At 41.6% G+C, this 13597-nt stretch overlaps 2 protein-coding genes across 2 annotated transcripts; both read left to right on the top strand.

Moving 5' to 3' along the window:
* The first annotated feature begins 3203 nt into the window (after positions 1-3203).
* Positions 3204-3743, top strand: LOC148929253 (uncharacterized). Its single transcript, XM_089056769.1, has one exon. It carries the CDS (start codon positions 3204-3206, stop codon positions 3741-3743), a length of 540 nt encoding a protein of 179 aa, XP_088912895.1.
* Positions 3744-11996: 8253 nt separating this feature from the next.
* LOC148929252 (uncharacterized) lies at positions 11997-13259 on the top strand. The gene is made up of 2 exons (XM_089055993.1): positions 11997-12657; positions 13222-13259. The coding sequence occupies exons 1-2, from the start codon at positions 11997-11999 to the stop codon at positions 13257-13259; spliced, it is 699 nt and encodes a 232-aa protein (XP_088912119.1).
* Positions 13260-13597: the final 338 nt, after the last annotated feature.

Below are 13597 nucleotides of genomic sequence, written 5' to 3'. Positions count from 1 at the left end.
TTTTGTTGGATCGAGTCATAGGAGGCATCAAAGTTTCCTACAAACACAAAAACAAAGACTAAGGACTAGTCTTAGAGATTAGTAAAATTAAGAAAGAGATATTTAAGAACCTAACTCACCCCAATGTAGTATCCCAATCCCCCCTCCCCCCCCAAGTCACTCACCAATGTCACTCGGTAGGTTTAGAATATAGTGTGGCTAGTATCACACACTCTCGATCCAATTCCCACTCGTTGGCACCTGGACAACTCAATCAAGGTATACACCTCAAGAACATATGGACACCAAGTAGTAAATACCAAATTAATAATGATTAAACATATGAAAGCAAGGAAAACTAGGCCTAGAGCAAACACACACACTAAAGAACACAAGACATGGGATGAAGCTTTTTGCTGAAATTTGGCTGATCTTTATGGATTTTTTTGGTATTGTCCCCCATGCCCAATATGGATGGATTTTGGTGGATAGATTCACAATCAAGTATAGATCAAGGGAAAAATAGTCATATATAGTCAGATTTGATAATTGGATAGGTTTTGTATGGTTTTCCCCAACTATGCCAAAACAAGGCAATGATGTTAATCTCCACAGTTAACTAGGAAAACGAAGGCATTTTGTGATGAAATTTTGCAAGTAACTAGTACACTTAACATAGATCATAAACACCAATTTTCAGCTTAATCCAATCACATTTGATCAATCCGATCATCCCATCAAAAACAGAGCAAAACAAGGAAAAAATAAAACTCAAGGAAGCAATAGATCAAACACCTAATGGGTACTAGGATCTAGATACCAAATGATAAGGATCCATGTATTTTATGATCCATCTCCCAAGAAATTTTACGAACTCACGTGGCGGACCCACAACGAGGGCCATGACGAGGCGGCTTCGAGAAGGACTTGCCACGTTCATTCAAAAAGCCACGCGGGAGGGGCCTATGAAGACGGAGGAGCCGCCGGTGAAGATCGTGCTGAAAAATGAAGGAGGCCAACCGGGGAAGGAGGAAACGGTATGTCAAAATTTGCACATGCAGCTGGATTCATTAAGTATTCTGCCTATTGAGATAGCGTCCAAATGCTCCGAAAGTGGCACCAATGTCTTCCCCCACGAAAGAGATTCGCGTGGGTACCTTGCACGCCTCGATCGGAGTCTGGTGGAGAGAGTTATGGACGATTTACTAAAGCCGCGCAGAGAAAGGCGGGGAGCTCCAGAAGGAACACCCGGGCGGGTTTTTTGCACCCTGAAAATCACCCGACCGGATGAAATGGCGAATGGCAAGGAGGAATCCAGAAAGAACACCCGGGCGGGTTTTTTGCAGCCCGAAATTTACCCGACCGGGTGAATTATCCGATACTTAAGATTTTGTGGGTCAAATTTGCTATTTTTGGACCCTTAGTATAAATACCTTTTAGTGTCATTTCTTTTCCTAGATTTTGCTGAATTAAAGTTTCTACCCTAGAGATTTTTCTCTTTGAGGATTGTATCCAATTCCTTCCTTGAAAGTTGCTTGTTTCCATCTTTGATTGATTCAAGTAGAGGTATGCATCAATGGGGTGTATCCATTGAGTAGTGGAGCCAAGGGGTGATAGAGCTATTGAAAGTTGCCTAGGGTTGTTTCCATCCTTTTGGTTAAGGTCCTATGGTCATAACTCTTTTATCTTATCTTTATGCACATGCTTTTCATTCCTAATCTACCATCCTTTCTTGTTTAGATTCAATTTTTGTTGGTTGGATCATCTATTATCTTTTGTCTTGTGTTGATAAATTGAAAATAGCATCACAAAAATAGTTAGATCAAGCGTCATAAATGGGTAATCCTTGAGAAATGGATCATAAAATACATGGATCCTTATCATTTGGTATCAAAGCCTAGTACCCACTAGGTGTTTGATCTATTGTTGTTTTGGGTTGGGTTTTTTTTTTTCTTTTGTTCTTTGTTTTGGCTCTGTTTTTGTTGGGATGATCGGATTGATCAATTGTGCTTAGATTAAGCTGAAATTCGGTGTGTATGATCTATGTTATGTGACATAGCTACCTGCAAAAGTTCATCAAAAAATTCCTTTGTTTGCCTAGTTAACTGTGGAGATTAACATCATTGCCCTGTTTTGGCATAGTTGGGGAAAACCATACAAAACCTGTCAAATTATCAAATCTGACTATATATGACTATTTTTCCCTTGATCTAGACTTGTTTGGGAATCTATCCACCAAAATTCATCCAAATTGGGTGCGGGGATCAATACCAAAAAAATTTATAAAGATCAGCTAGATTTCAGCTAAAAGTTTCATCCCATGTCTTGTGTTCGTTAGTGTGTGTGTTTGCTCTAGGCCTAGTTTTCCTTGCTTTCATATGTTTAATCATTATTACTTTGGTATTTACTACTTGGTGTCCATATGTTCTTGAGGTGTATACCTTGATTGAGTTGTCCGGGCGCCAACGAGTGGGAATTGGATCGAGAGTGTGTGATACTAGCCCCACTATATTCTAAACCTACCGAGTGACATTGGTGAGTGACTTGGGGGGGGGGGGGTTGAGGGGATACTACATTAGGGTGAGTTAGCTTCTTAAATCTCTCTTTCTTATTTTGCGAATCTCTAAGGCTAGTTTCTAGTCTTTGTCTTTTTGTTTGTAGGTAACTTGGATGCCTCCTATTACTCGATCTAACAAGATGGGGGACGTCCATGAGGAGGAAGTAAGGAAGGGGGCGGGCTCAAGTAGTTCCAAACCCGAAGGTGATCTTGTGAGCATGATGGCACAAATGATGTAGGAATTCAAGCTAGAGGTGATGACCCAAATGGATGTTCGGGCAAGAGAATCCATTGCTCGGTCAAAAGAATCTGAAGCTCGCATTCTTGCCGCACAAAACACTCTATTTGAAGAGTTCAACACTTGGAAGGAAGAACGGGGGACGAGGCCTCCCACTCCTATAGGAAACGTTGTGCCCAATGAGGTTCCGGAGGAAAATGTGGAAGAGGAGGATTATGAGGGGTGGAAAGGAGGGAACGTACGGGATAGGATTAACAATTTGGAGAATGGAAGGTTTGGGGGGGGGGGATAATGGAGTCAATAGTTGGAGCAGGAAATGGGGGGTATGGTCGTTTGGAGCAGGAAATGGGGGGTAATGGAGTCAATAGGCGGTTTGGAGCAGGAAATGGGGGGTATGGTCGTTTTGGGGTAGGAAACTAACATGGAGGGATGGAGCCTTATGGGGATAGATTTAGCAAGGATAGGTACTATGAGGAGGAGCCCCGACCGAGGTTTGATGATCCGTCCAAGACCTTGAAACACAACCTACCCGAATTCCATGGCAAGTTTGACCCCGAGGCCTACTTGAAGTGGGAATCTCAAGTGGAGAAAATTTTCTCCCTCCACAACTATTCCGAGGGTGACAAGGTAAAGATTGAATTGGCCGAATTTAGGGGTAATGCTATTACTTGGTGGAATGATGTGTTGAGGAAAAGGAGGATAGCTAGGGTGGGGGATGTGCGTTCATGGGATGAGTTGTGCCGAATCATGAAGGAGTCCTTTGTGCCTAGGTCATATTATCACAAGCTTTGTGGGGAACTTCAAGACCTAAGGAAAGGATCCATGAGTGTGATGGATTACTACTATGAACTTCTTGCCTTGATGAACAAGATTGGAGTGAATGAATCGGAGGAATCCTCTCAAGACCGATTCATCCATGGTCTCAACACTTCGTTGAAGCATAAAGTCCAAATTGAGGCTTTAAGGTGAATCACATTGGGGGAAGTACTAAGTTTTGCCGAAACCTTTGAGAGGCAAGGAAAAGAAGTGACTCTTAGCAAGGCGAGGGTGGCCTCTAACCAAACCGGGATGGGAGGAAACAAGTGGAGTACCCCTTCCAAGAAGATGGAGAGTTCACTTATTACTCAAGGCAAGGCACCATACAAGGCATCGCCAAACCCGAGCCCACAAGCTACCAAAAATCCTTCTTCAACGGAAAGTAGCAAGTTGCAATGTTTCAAGTGTAAGGGTTATGGTCACTATGCACGTGAGTGCCCTAACCAAAGGGTGATGGTTATTTGGCAAGATAGTAGCGTGCATAGTGAGGATGAGGAGGATGGAGTGGTAGAAGGCAAGGAGGCAAGTGTGGAGCCGCGTATGTCATATTCTAGTGGGGAAGAAGAGGATGAGGGGTTGAAGACACTAGTGATGCTAAGGATGCTCAATGTACAACCCGACCTTGAAGAGCATAAGGAGCAAAGGTGCAACATCTTCCATATGAATTGCAAGGTACGAACTAAAACTTGTTTGGTGATTATTGATGGAGGTAGTTGTGCTAATGTGGTAAGTGAACAATTGGTGGCCAAGTTGGGGTTGAAAGTTGACAAACATCCCAATCCTCACAAGCTTCAATGGCTAGGGGAGTCCAGAGAGCTAAAGGTGAAGACTCAATGCTTAGTTCTCTTGAAGAATGGTGTCTTTGAGGATGAGGTGATGTGTGATATCATTCCAATGACGGCTTGTCATGTGTTGTTGGGAAGGCCTTGGGAGTTTGATAGGAGGGTGTATAAGAATGGTTTCACCAATGAATATTTCTACATGGTGAATGGTTTGAAGGTTAGATTGAAGCCCCTCTTACCTAAGGATGTGTTTGAGGCATACCAATATCTACAAAGGGAAAGGGAAAGGGACATAGAGAAAAGGCTTGTGAGTGAGGGTGAGGTAAAAAAGTCAAGTGAGAGTGGGGGTGGTGAGAGTAAAAATAAAGTACCTAAACAAGAAAAGCCACAAGCAAGGGAGGGAAAAGGTTGCTTGTTAGCTAGGACTTCCGACCTTGGGTGGGCACTAAAAAGCCGTTCAACCATTCTCCTCATGGTCCGGAACGATTTATTTTTAAATGCTAACACTAACCCTCGTCCTTTGGTGATTGAAGGTGTTTTGCAAGGTTTTAAGGATGTCTTCTCGGATGAGCTACCCGATGAGCTTCCACCATTGAGGGGCATTGAGCACCAAATTGACTTTGTGTCGGGTTTATCTCTTCCCAATCGGGCGGCGTACAAGGCCAACCCAACGGAGACTCAAGAGCTTCAAAGGCAAGTCGAGGGACTCCTTGCCAAAGGTTTGATTCGAGAATCTCTTTCACCTTGTGCCGTACCCATTATTTTGGTGCCTAAGAAGGATGGAACTTGGAGAACGTGTGTGGATTGTAGGGCTATCAATAAGATCACCATTAAGTATAGGCATCCTATACCTAGGATTGATGACATGCTAGAGGATCTATGTGGCTCTAATTGTTTCTCTAAAATTGATTTAGCAAGTGGATATCACCAAATTCGCATGAAAGAAGGGGATGAATGGAAAACCGCCTTTAAAACCAAATTTGGCTTGTATGAATGGCTTGTTATGCCTTTTGGGTTGACTAATGCTCCTTCCACCTTCATGAGTTTGATGAATCATGTGCTTCGCCCTTTCATTGGAAAATTTGTGGTGGTATACTTTGACGATATCTTGATTTATAGTAAAAGTGTGGAAGAGCATGCTAGTCATCTTAAAAATGTTCTTGAAGTGTTGAGAATGCATGCTTTGTATGCCAAGTTATCTAAATGCACTTTTTGTGTTGATGAGGTGGTGTTTCTTGGATTTGTTGTGGGGAGGGATGGTGTGAAAGTAGATGAGGAGAAAGTGAAGTTGATTAGGGAGTGGCCTACACCCAAGAATGTGAGTGAGATTCGATCTTTCCACGGTCTAGCAAGCTTCTATAGGAGGTTTGTGAGGGACTTTTCTACTAAGGCCTCCCCCCTAAATCACCTTGTGAAGAAGAATGTAGAGTTTAAGTCGGGAGAGGAACAAGAAAGGGCCTTTAACACTTTGAAAAATGACCTTACCCATGCTCCTTTGTTAGCCCTTCCTAATTTTGACAAGACCTTTGAGCTAGAGTGTGATGCTAGTGGTGTAGGAATAGGTGGAGTGCTCATGCAAGAGTCAAAGCCCATAGCCTACTTCTCCGAAAAGCTTGGCCAAGCCCAACTAAACTACCCTACATATGACAAAGAGTAGTATGCCATAGTGAGGTGCTTGGAGAATTGGCAACATTACCTCATGCATAGGGAGTTTGTGATTCACACCGATCATGAGTCCATTAAGTTCCTAGGGGGTCAACATAATCTTGATAAGTGGCATTTTCTAGAAAACCTCAAGTGCCTTTAGATGATGATGTTTTGATTGATAATCATGTGATGCATGTGAGAAAACAAGTGCTTGTTGTGTGTGCTTCAAAGTATGTTGGTTTTGAGTTCATTAAAGACTTGTATGAACATGATCATTATTTTGCCACTATTTTTGAAGCATGTGAAAAGAGTTCTTTTGATAAATATTATAGGATGGATGGTTATTTGTATAGGGAAAACAAGTTTTGCATCCTTATTTGCTCTCTTCGTGACTTATTGATTAATGAATCTCATTTGGGTGGTTTGATGGGGCATTTTGGAGTGTTGAAAACTTTTGACATTTTGAGTGAACATTTCTTTTGGCCTTGCATGAAAAAAAATGTTGAAAGATTTTGTGGACATTGCATAGAGTGAGAGCAAGCTAAGTCTAAGTCTAGTAACTTTGGGCTTTACACGCCTTTGCCTCTACCTACTCACCCTTGGGTAGATATCTCCATGGACTTTGTGCTAGGCCTACCCTTGTCTCCTAGGAAGAATGATAGTGTTTTTGTAGTGGTGAATAGGATTTCCAAGATGTCTCATTTTATTCCATGTAGGAAGACAAATGATGCTAAATTCATTGCCAATTTGTTCTTTAGGGAAGTAGTCAAGCTTCATGGTATCCCAAAAACCATTGTGAGTGATCAAGATATCAAGTTTTTGAGCTTCTTTTGGAAGACTCTTTGGGGAAGGTTGGGTACTAAACTTCTCTTTTTGACTACCGCCCACCCCCAAACGGATGGACAAACGGAAGTGGTTAACCGGTCCTTAGGTGTTCTCCTTGGTGCTCTTATTTTTGAGAATAAAAAATCTTGGGAAGAGTTCTTACCCATTGCCGAGTTTGCGTATAATAGGACCATGCATTCTACTACTTCTTTATCGCCTTTTGAAGTTGTATATGGTTTCAATCCTCTCACCCCATTGGACTTGTCAACGGTGGATTTGCCTTTGCCTTATCTGTTGGATGTAGGTGGCGAGGAAAAGGCTAAGTTTGTGAAGGACTTGCACTTGCAAGTACAAGAGCGGATCCGCCGGAAGGGTGAAGAAGTGGCCCGGCAAGTGAACAAGGGCCGCAAGAAGATGGTCTTCCCACCTGGAGATTGGGTGTGGGAACATTTGAGGAAGATTCGATTTCCCGACAAGACTAAGGGCAAGCTTGCCCTGAGAGGAGATGGGTCTTTTCTCGTGTTGGAGCGCGTCAATAACAATGCCTATGTGATCGACTTGCCCGGTGAGTATAATGTGAGTTGCACGTTCAATGTAACTGATTTGAGTCCGTTTGATTTTGTAGGAAACCCGGATTTGAGGACAAATCATTTCCAAGAAGGGGAGAATGATACGAACTCACGTGGCGGACCCACAACGAGGGCCATGATGAGGCGGCTTCGAGAAGGACTTGCCACGTTCATTCAAAAAGCCACGAGGGAGGGCCTATGAAGATGGAGGAGCCGCCGGTGAAGATCGTGCTGAAAAATGAAGGCCAACCAGGGAAGGAGGAAGTCGTAAGTCAAAATTTGCACATGCAGCTGGATTCATTAAGTATTCTGTCTAGCGTCCAAATGCTCCGAAAGTGGCACCAATGTCTTCCCCCACGAAAGAGTTTCACGTGGGTACCTTGCACGCCTCGATCGGAGTCCGGTGGAGAGAGTTATGGACGATTTACTAAATCCTCGCAGAGAAAGGCGGGGAGCTCCAGAAGGAACACCCGGGCAGGTTTTTTGCACCCTGAAAATCACCCGACCGGGTGAAATAGCGAATGGCAAGGAGGAGTCCAGAAAGAACACCCGGGCGGGTTTTTTGCAGCCCGAAATTCACCCGACCGGGTGAATTGTCCGATACTTAAGATTTTGTGGGCCAAATTTGTTATTTTTGGACCCTTAGTATAAATACCTTTTGATGTCATTTCTTTTCCTAGATTTTGCTGAATTAAAGTTTCTACCCTAGAGAGTTTTCTCTTTGAGGATTGTATCCAATTCCTTCCTTAAAGGTTGCTTGTTTCCATCTTTGATTGATTCAAGTAGAGGTATGCATCAATGGAGTGTATCCATTGAGTAGTGGAACCAAGGGGTGATAGAGCTAATGAAAGTTGCATAGGGTTGTCTCCATCTTTTTGGTTAAGGTCCTATGGTTGTAGCTCTCTTATCTCATCTTTATACACGTGCTTTTCAATTCTAATCTACCATCCTTTCTCGTTTATATTCAATTTTTATTGGTTGGATCATCTATTATCTTTTGTCTTGTGTTGATAAATTGAAAATAGCATCACAAAAATAGTTAGATCAAGCATCATAAATGGGTAATCCTTGGGAAATGGATCATAAAATACAAGGACCAATCTATGAAATTAAAACAAGCAACTTTCAAGGAATGAATTGGATACATTCCTCAAAGAGGAAAAACTCACAAAGGAGATATCTTAATCACAATCTTAATCTAGAATGAAAAATGACATCAAAAGATATTTATACTAAGGGTACAAAATGTGGAAAAAGGCCCACAAAATCTAAGTTTCGGGTGATTCACCCGGTCGGGTGAATTGCAAGGTGCAAAACACCCGCCCGGGTGTTCTCTCTAGACTAGCTCGCCAGTTCTGCGCGACTTCTGTAAAATCGTCATAACTCCCTCATTCGGACTCAGATTGAGATGTGCAAGATACCCACGCGAAGCTGTTTCCAAGACGAAGACTATGGTCGTAGTTTCATAGCTTTCAGATATCATCTCGATAGGACAGTTTCTGGTTGAATCCAGTTGTAGTTGAAATCCTTGACGAACGGCTTCCATGATCGTATCAAGATCAACACTAGATAACTCTGTTACCAATTGATATGGATTCAATATGACAAAAGACTCGTTGGATATATTGATCCAAGACCAACGCACAAGAATTTGCAGTGGCTTCCCTAAAATCGAATATCTAGTTTCATTACTCCAAGAGCATGAAAACCTCGACCTACTATATGATCAGCGTCTGTATAATTGAACGCCATAAGACCTTACTCAAAGTATATTGGTAAATTAATAAACAAGTAAAAAAATCTTTAAAGAGAACTTAATTCACGATGACAATGTCAATTTTCGATTATCGTCAAATATGTTTTAAAAATAATATGCTTACAAGCCTTATATAGGCTAGGCTAGAATTGTCTCGTGAGAGTCTCACATCATTAACAACTTAAGACTCATTCAAAAATAATCATACTAACTTGAAAATAACTCCTAAGTCCTTTGACATATCACTTTAGTACTCTAAAGTCACTTATTTTACATGTAATGCAATATGTTACAAGTTCGAGCTTTATGCATAGGTTAACCCACCAACAAGGACAATATCCCATTAGGGTCAATGTATCTTTTTGTTTTGGTCATTGTCTTTTATTTTAGATACTAACAACATCATAACAAAAAAAAATTGAGTCATTTGTCTTAAAAGAATGGAACTAGTGAATTGAGCTACTCTCACATATTTCATGAAGAGTTAGTTGAAAACTTAAAATAGCCAAATCATATAAATGTTATAAGGGTTCAACTAATAACAAAAAGCCCAAATAACTAGTACTCCACTATTAAAATAAAGTGCAGATACTTTGTCATCATTAACCTCTCACCATATTTTTCTGAAATTAAAATGGCTCCAACCTCTGTATGAGAAGGCAGCGCAACGCTCGTGTGATTTCAAGTCCGACACCATCGACCAAGCCCCCACGCGATCTCTGGTCTGGCACGATAAGACCCTGTTGGAGCGGCGACTTGGTCTGCACTAGATCCGTCTCAGTGCATTAGAAGTTGAAAGTGATAACTCAGGTACGATGACAGATTGGAGGACAGTAACTACATCTTAGTGAGACACATGTGCATTCATGGATCGACAATGAGAGGTGAGTGTGAAGCATGTCATAAAGAGACACTGGTACTTATGTCGATTTTCTTGCTAGAAGTGCATATTTTGGACTCTCCTAGAGGCTTAATCAACATTCTTCTACTGGACGAGCGGGGTTGAAAGAGGATTTCGAGATGCACACTATCCTCATTTTCTATATACACTACAATTTTCTAAACAAATTAGTGCAACTGTTTTGCAAATAGAGTTTCAAATTTAACTGAGGTAATTTAAAAGTTTGATTCAAATTTGCAGTAATGTTCAAAGATTAGATTTAATGTGCATATTGATAATTGACATTATAAAACATACTAATAAAATGTTTCAAATATTTTTTTGTGTGACATTTAGTGCAAGCGACTACATTCAACATCAAATTTCGGATGAAATTAAACATTGGGTTCGGATGTGGCTGACTTTGTTTTACATTTGAAAACATATTCAAATACTGGAAAAGCTATAAGATCTCAAGAAAAAAAAATATGGACAGCTTTACCATTTGTGACTCGCTCCCCTTGAATATGATCATGATCATCCCTTGGATTATCTTCTCTAGACATGAAATCATAATAGAAGGCAATAGCTAATGATCAAGTAGCTATCAAAGGACATAATATTGAGCATTCCAACTCTTAACATGGAAATGCCACACAAAACATGGACATAAATAATTACTACCATAAATCTCTAAGTTACAATAAATTTATCACTCAGTCATGCTAAACCTACAGAAACATAAATATTGAAATCAACAAATATAACAACAAAAACTTCATCTGGTAGCACAACGCCATAAAGATATTTGTATATCCAGTTTGTATTAAAATGACACCTCTTGACACTGTGACACCACGTATCCAGCAATATTATAAACGCTACACAGCAATGGTATAAACGCTAGACATCAATCTATAGATTGTTGTCTAGCGTATTGGATATTGCTGGCCGAAAAAATTGTTGTACAGTGTATTGGATATTGCTGGCCGAGAAAATTTACTCTTGAGCATTTTTTATGATTTCCACATGGCAGCTGATTATTCGTCCACGTGTACAAATGATTGGCTAGTGTTAAGAAAAGAAAAGATACTAGAGAATAATCTCAATTATGCTCCACAATTATACTCCAAGAATAGAATAGGATGATTGATATTTGATTGATATTGTACCATATTTAGACAAGTATCAACCCTATATAGAGGGCCATTCTCTACAGAAATAATACATCATCAAATTATCGATCTATCTATTCCTCTCATTTCTTCCCTACTCCTAAATCATGCCTGATACACCATTCAAGATGGTATCAGAGCAGGGGTGAGACTCAAAGAAGTCTCATCACTGTCTCGGACCAATCTCAAAAAAAAATAATAAATGTCAGATAACGATGAACCAACAAAACCAACGGAAACAGACCAATTTGCTTGAATGTTTGTCGAATTTATGCGTGCAAGTATTGCACAAAATCAGAGCCAAATAATACGCACCAAACCTCTAGATCCAACACCAGAAACCTACAGAGTCGATTCTTCACCATTAGTTATTGCAGAGAAACTAAATGGCGACAATTACCCCCAATGGTTTATCCTCATGAAAGCGGCAATCAGTGGAAGGGGGGTGATCTCTCACATCACTGGAGTTCCATCTCCCCCGGCAAACACCGACCAAGCTTTTGGAAAATGGAAACAGGCTGACCATTGTGTATTCACATGGCTGACCCAGAATGTAGAACAAAGACTAGTGAGTCGATTGACTCAATATCCAATGGCCAGAGACATATGGGTCAGTCTCGAAGTCACTTATGCCAGCGGGAGTGACAAGATCCAAGTATACGACCTGTATGCAAAGGCAATCACATTAAAACAGAAGGAGGAGCCACTGGAGGAACTATGGACCAAATTGAACGATGTGTGGATATCCATAGATCGAAGACACCCGAACCCAATGAAGTACACAGAGGATATCGAGATATACAATACCGAGAAGCAAGAACATAGGCTATTTCAATTACTGGTAGCCCTAAGTAGCAGGTATGAAAACATCAAGAAGGAGATTCTAAGGACAGAACCACTTCCCTCGGCTGAAGCTGCATACGCCATTCTCCGGCGAGAAGATGTTAGATCAAGCATCCTCCAGACGGAGGAGTCCGGCGCACTGGGAATTGGGGCAGGTCTGGTCATGACTCACCAATGGCAGAACCAGGCGGTGCATCGAATCCATCCTCAACGGAACGGCGGCGGAAATGGAGGTGGGTGGAATAGACGGATCGAAGAGGACAAATCGAGACTCGTCTGCTCCCATTGCGGAAAGAAAAAGCACACCCGTGAAACCTGCTTCGAAATACACGGCTACCCGAAGTGGTGGCAAGAGAGAAAGGCCAAACCACCGTCGGCATCATCTAAAGGCAGTGGCCGAGCAGACGCGGCGGTAGGCGGAGGGGATCATACACCGGTCGCCGCCATCGGGAGCAACCTTGGAGCCGCTAACAACCAAGGCGACAGCCCGGGAGGAGAGGCTACGGCAACCGGCGTAGCAACGGTCGCCAAAGGAAAAGACATCGTCGTGAATGACGAAGGAGGTAGATTGGAGGCGCCGAATTTAGGAGGTAATTTAGGGTTTGAGAATTTATTCTCAAACCCTCACACTTTCTCACTCCCTGATAAAGAACCCCCAGACCCTGAAAATATTGCAAATCCGCCCCCAAAAATTGCTAACTAAACCCTTCACTTCCAAAAATTCCAAAAAGAGCCTCAAACAACAGATATTCACTAAAAATGCCCCTAAAGTTAGTGCAAATTCAGAAACAGCCCCATTACTTTGTGAAAACCAATTTAAGATACCTGAAAATTTGCCAGCGTCATATGCCTTGTCCGTGTCCTCTGAAAAGAAAAATGATAAATGGATTTTTTACTACGAAGCCACCGACACTATTACTTATGATATGTCTGATATATCCAATATGCATAGAGCACCAAAAAGTCATATCCAAACTGCCAGTGGAGAATTTACATCTGTTGAAGGAGCAGGAACTGTCAGAATTTCATCCGCTCTGACATCATCTAATTGTTTATATGTTCCTTCTATGTCGCATAAACTGTTGTCGATCAGTCATGTGACAAAAGAATTAAATTGTACTCCGTTGATGCAACCAAATTTCTGTCTATTACAGGATATCAGGACAGGGGAAATTATTGGACGTGGCACTGAGCGGGACGGGTTGTATTATGTGGACGAAATAGCACAAGAAGGAACCGCATTACTGTCTCATGGAACTACTGATAGAGAGGCCTGGCTCTGGCATTGATGTTTGGGACATCCTTCCACGGGTTACCTAAAAATTCTCTTTCCTAAATTTAGTCAAGATATGTATTGTGAAACCTGTGTGTTGGCCAAGAGCCATAGACATTCCTATAAAACAAAAAAATACCCGTGTTGATTCACTTTTTTCACTGGTTCATTCTGATGTGTGGGGTCCCTCTCCAACTGTGGGAGAACAAGGGTTCAAATACTTTCTTCCCTTTATAGATGATTGCACTCGTATGTCC

The sequence above is a fragment of the Salvia hispanica genome, chromosome 4 (genome assembly GCF_029641045.1).
Source record: "Salvia hispanica isolate PSC_SH4W2 chromosome 4, Shi_PSC_v1, whole genome shotgun sequence".
NCBI lineage: Eukaryota > Viridiplantae > Streptophyta > Magnoliopsida > Lamiales > Lamiaceae > Salvia > Salvia hispanica.
This window is presented reverse-complemented; position numbering and strand designations above follow the sequence as displayed.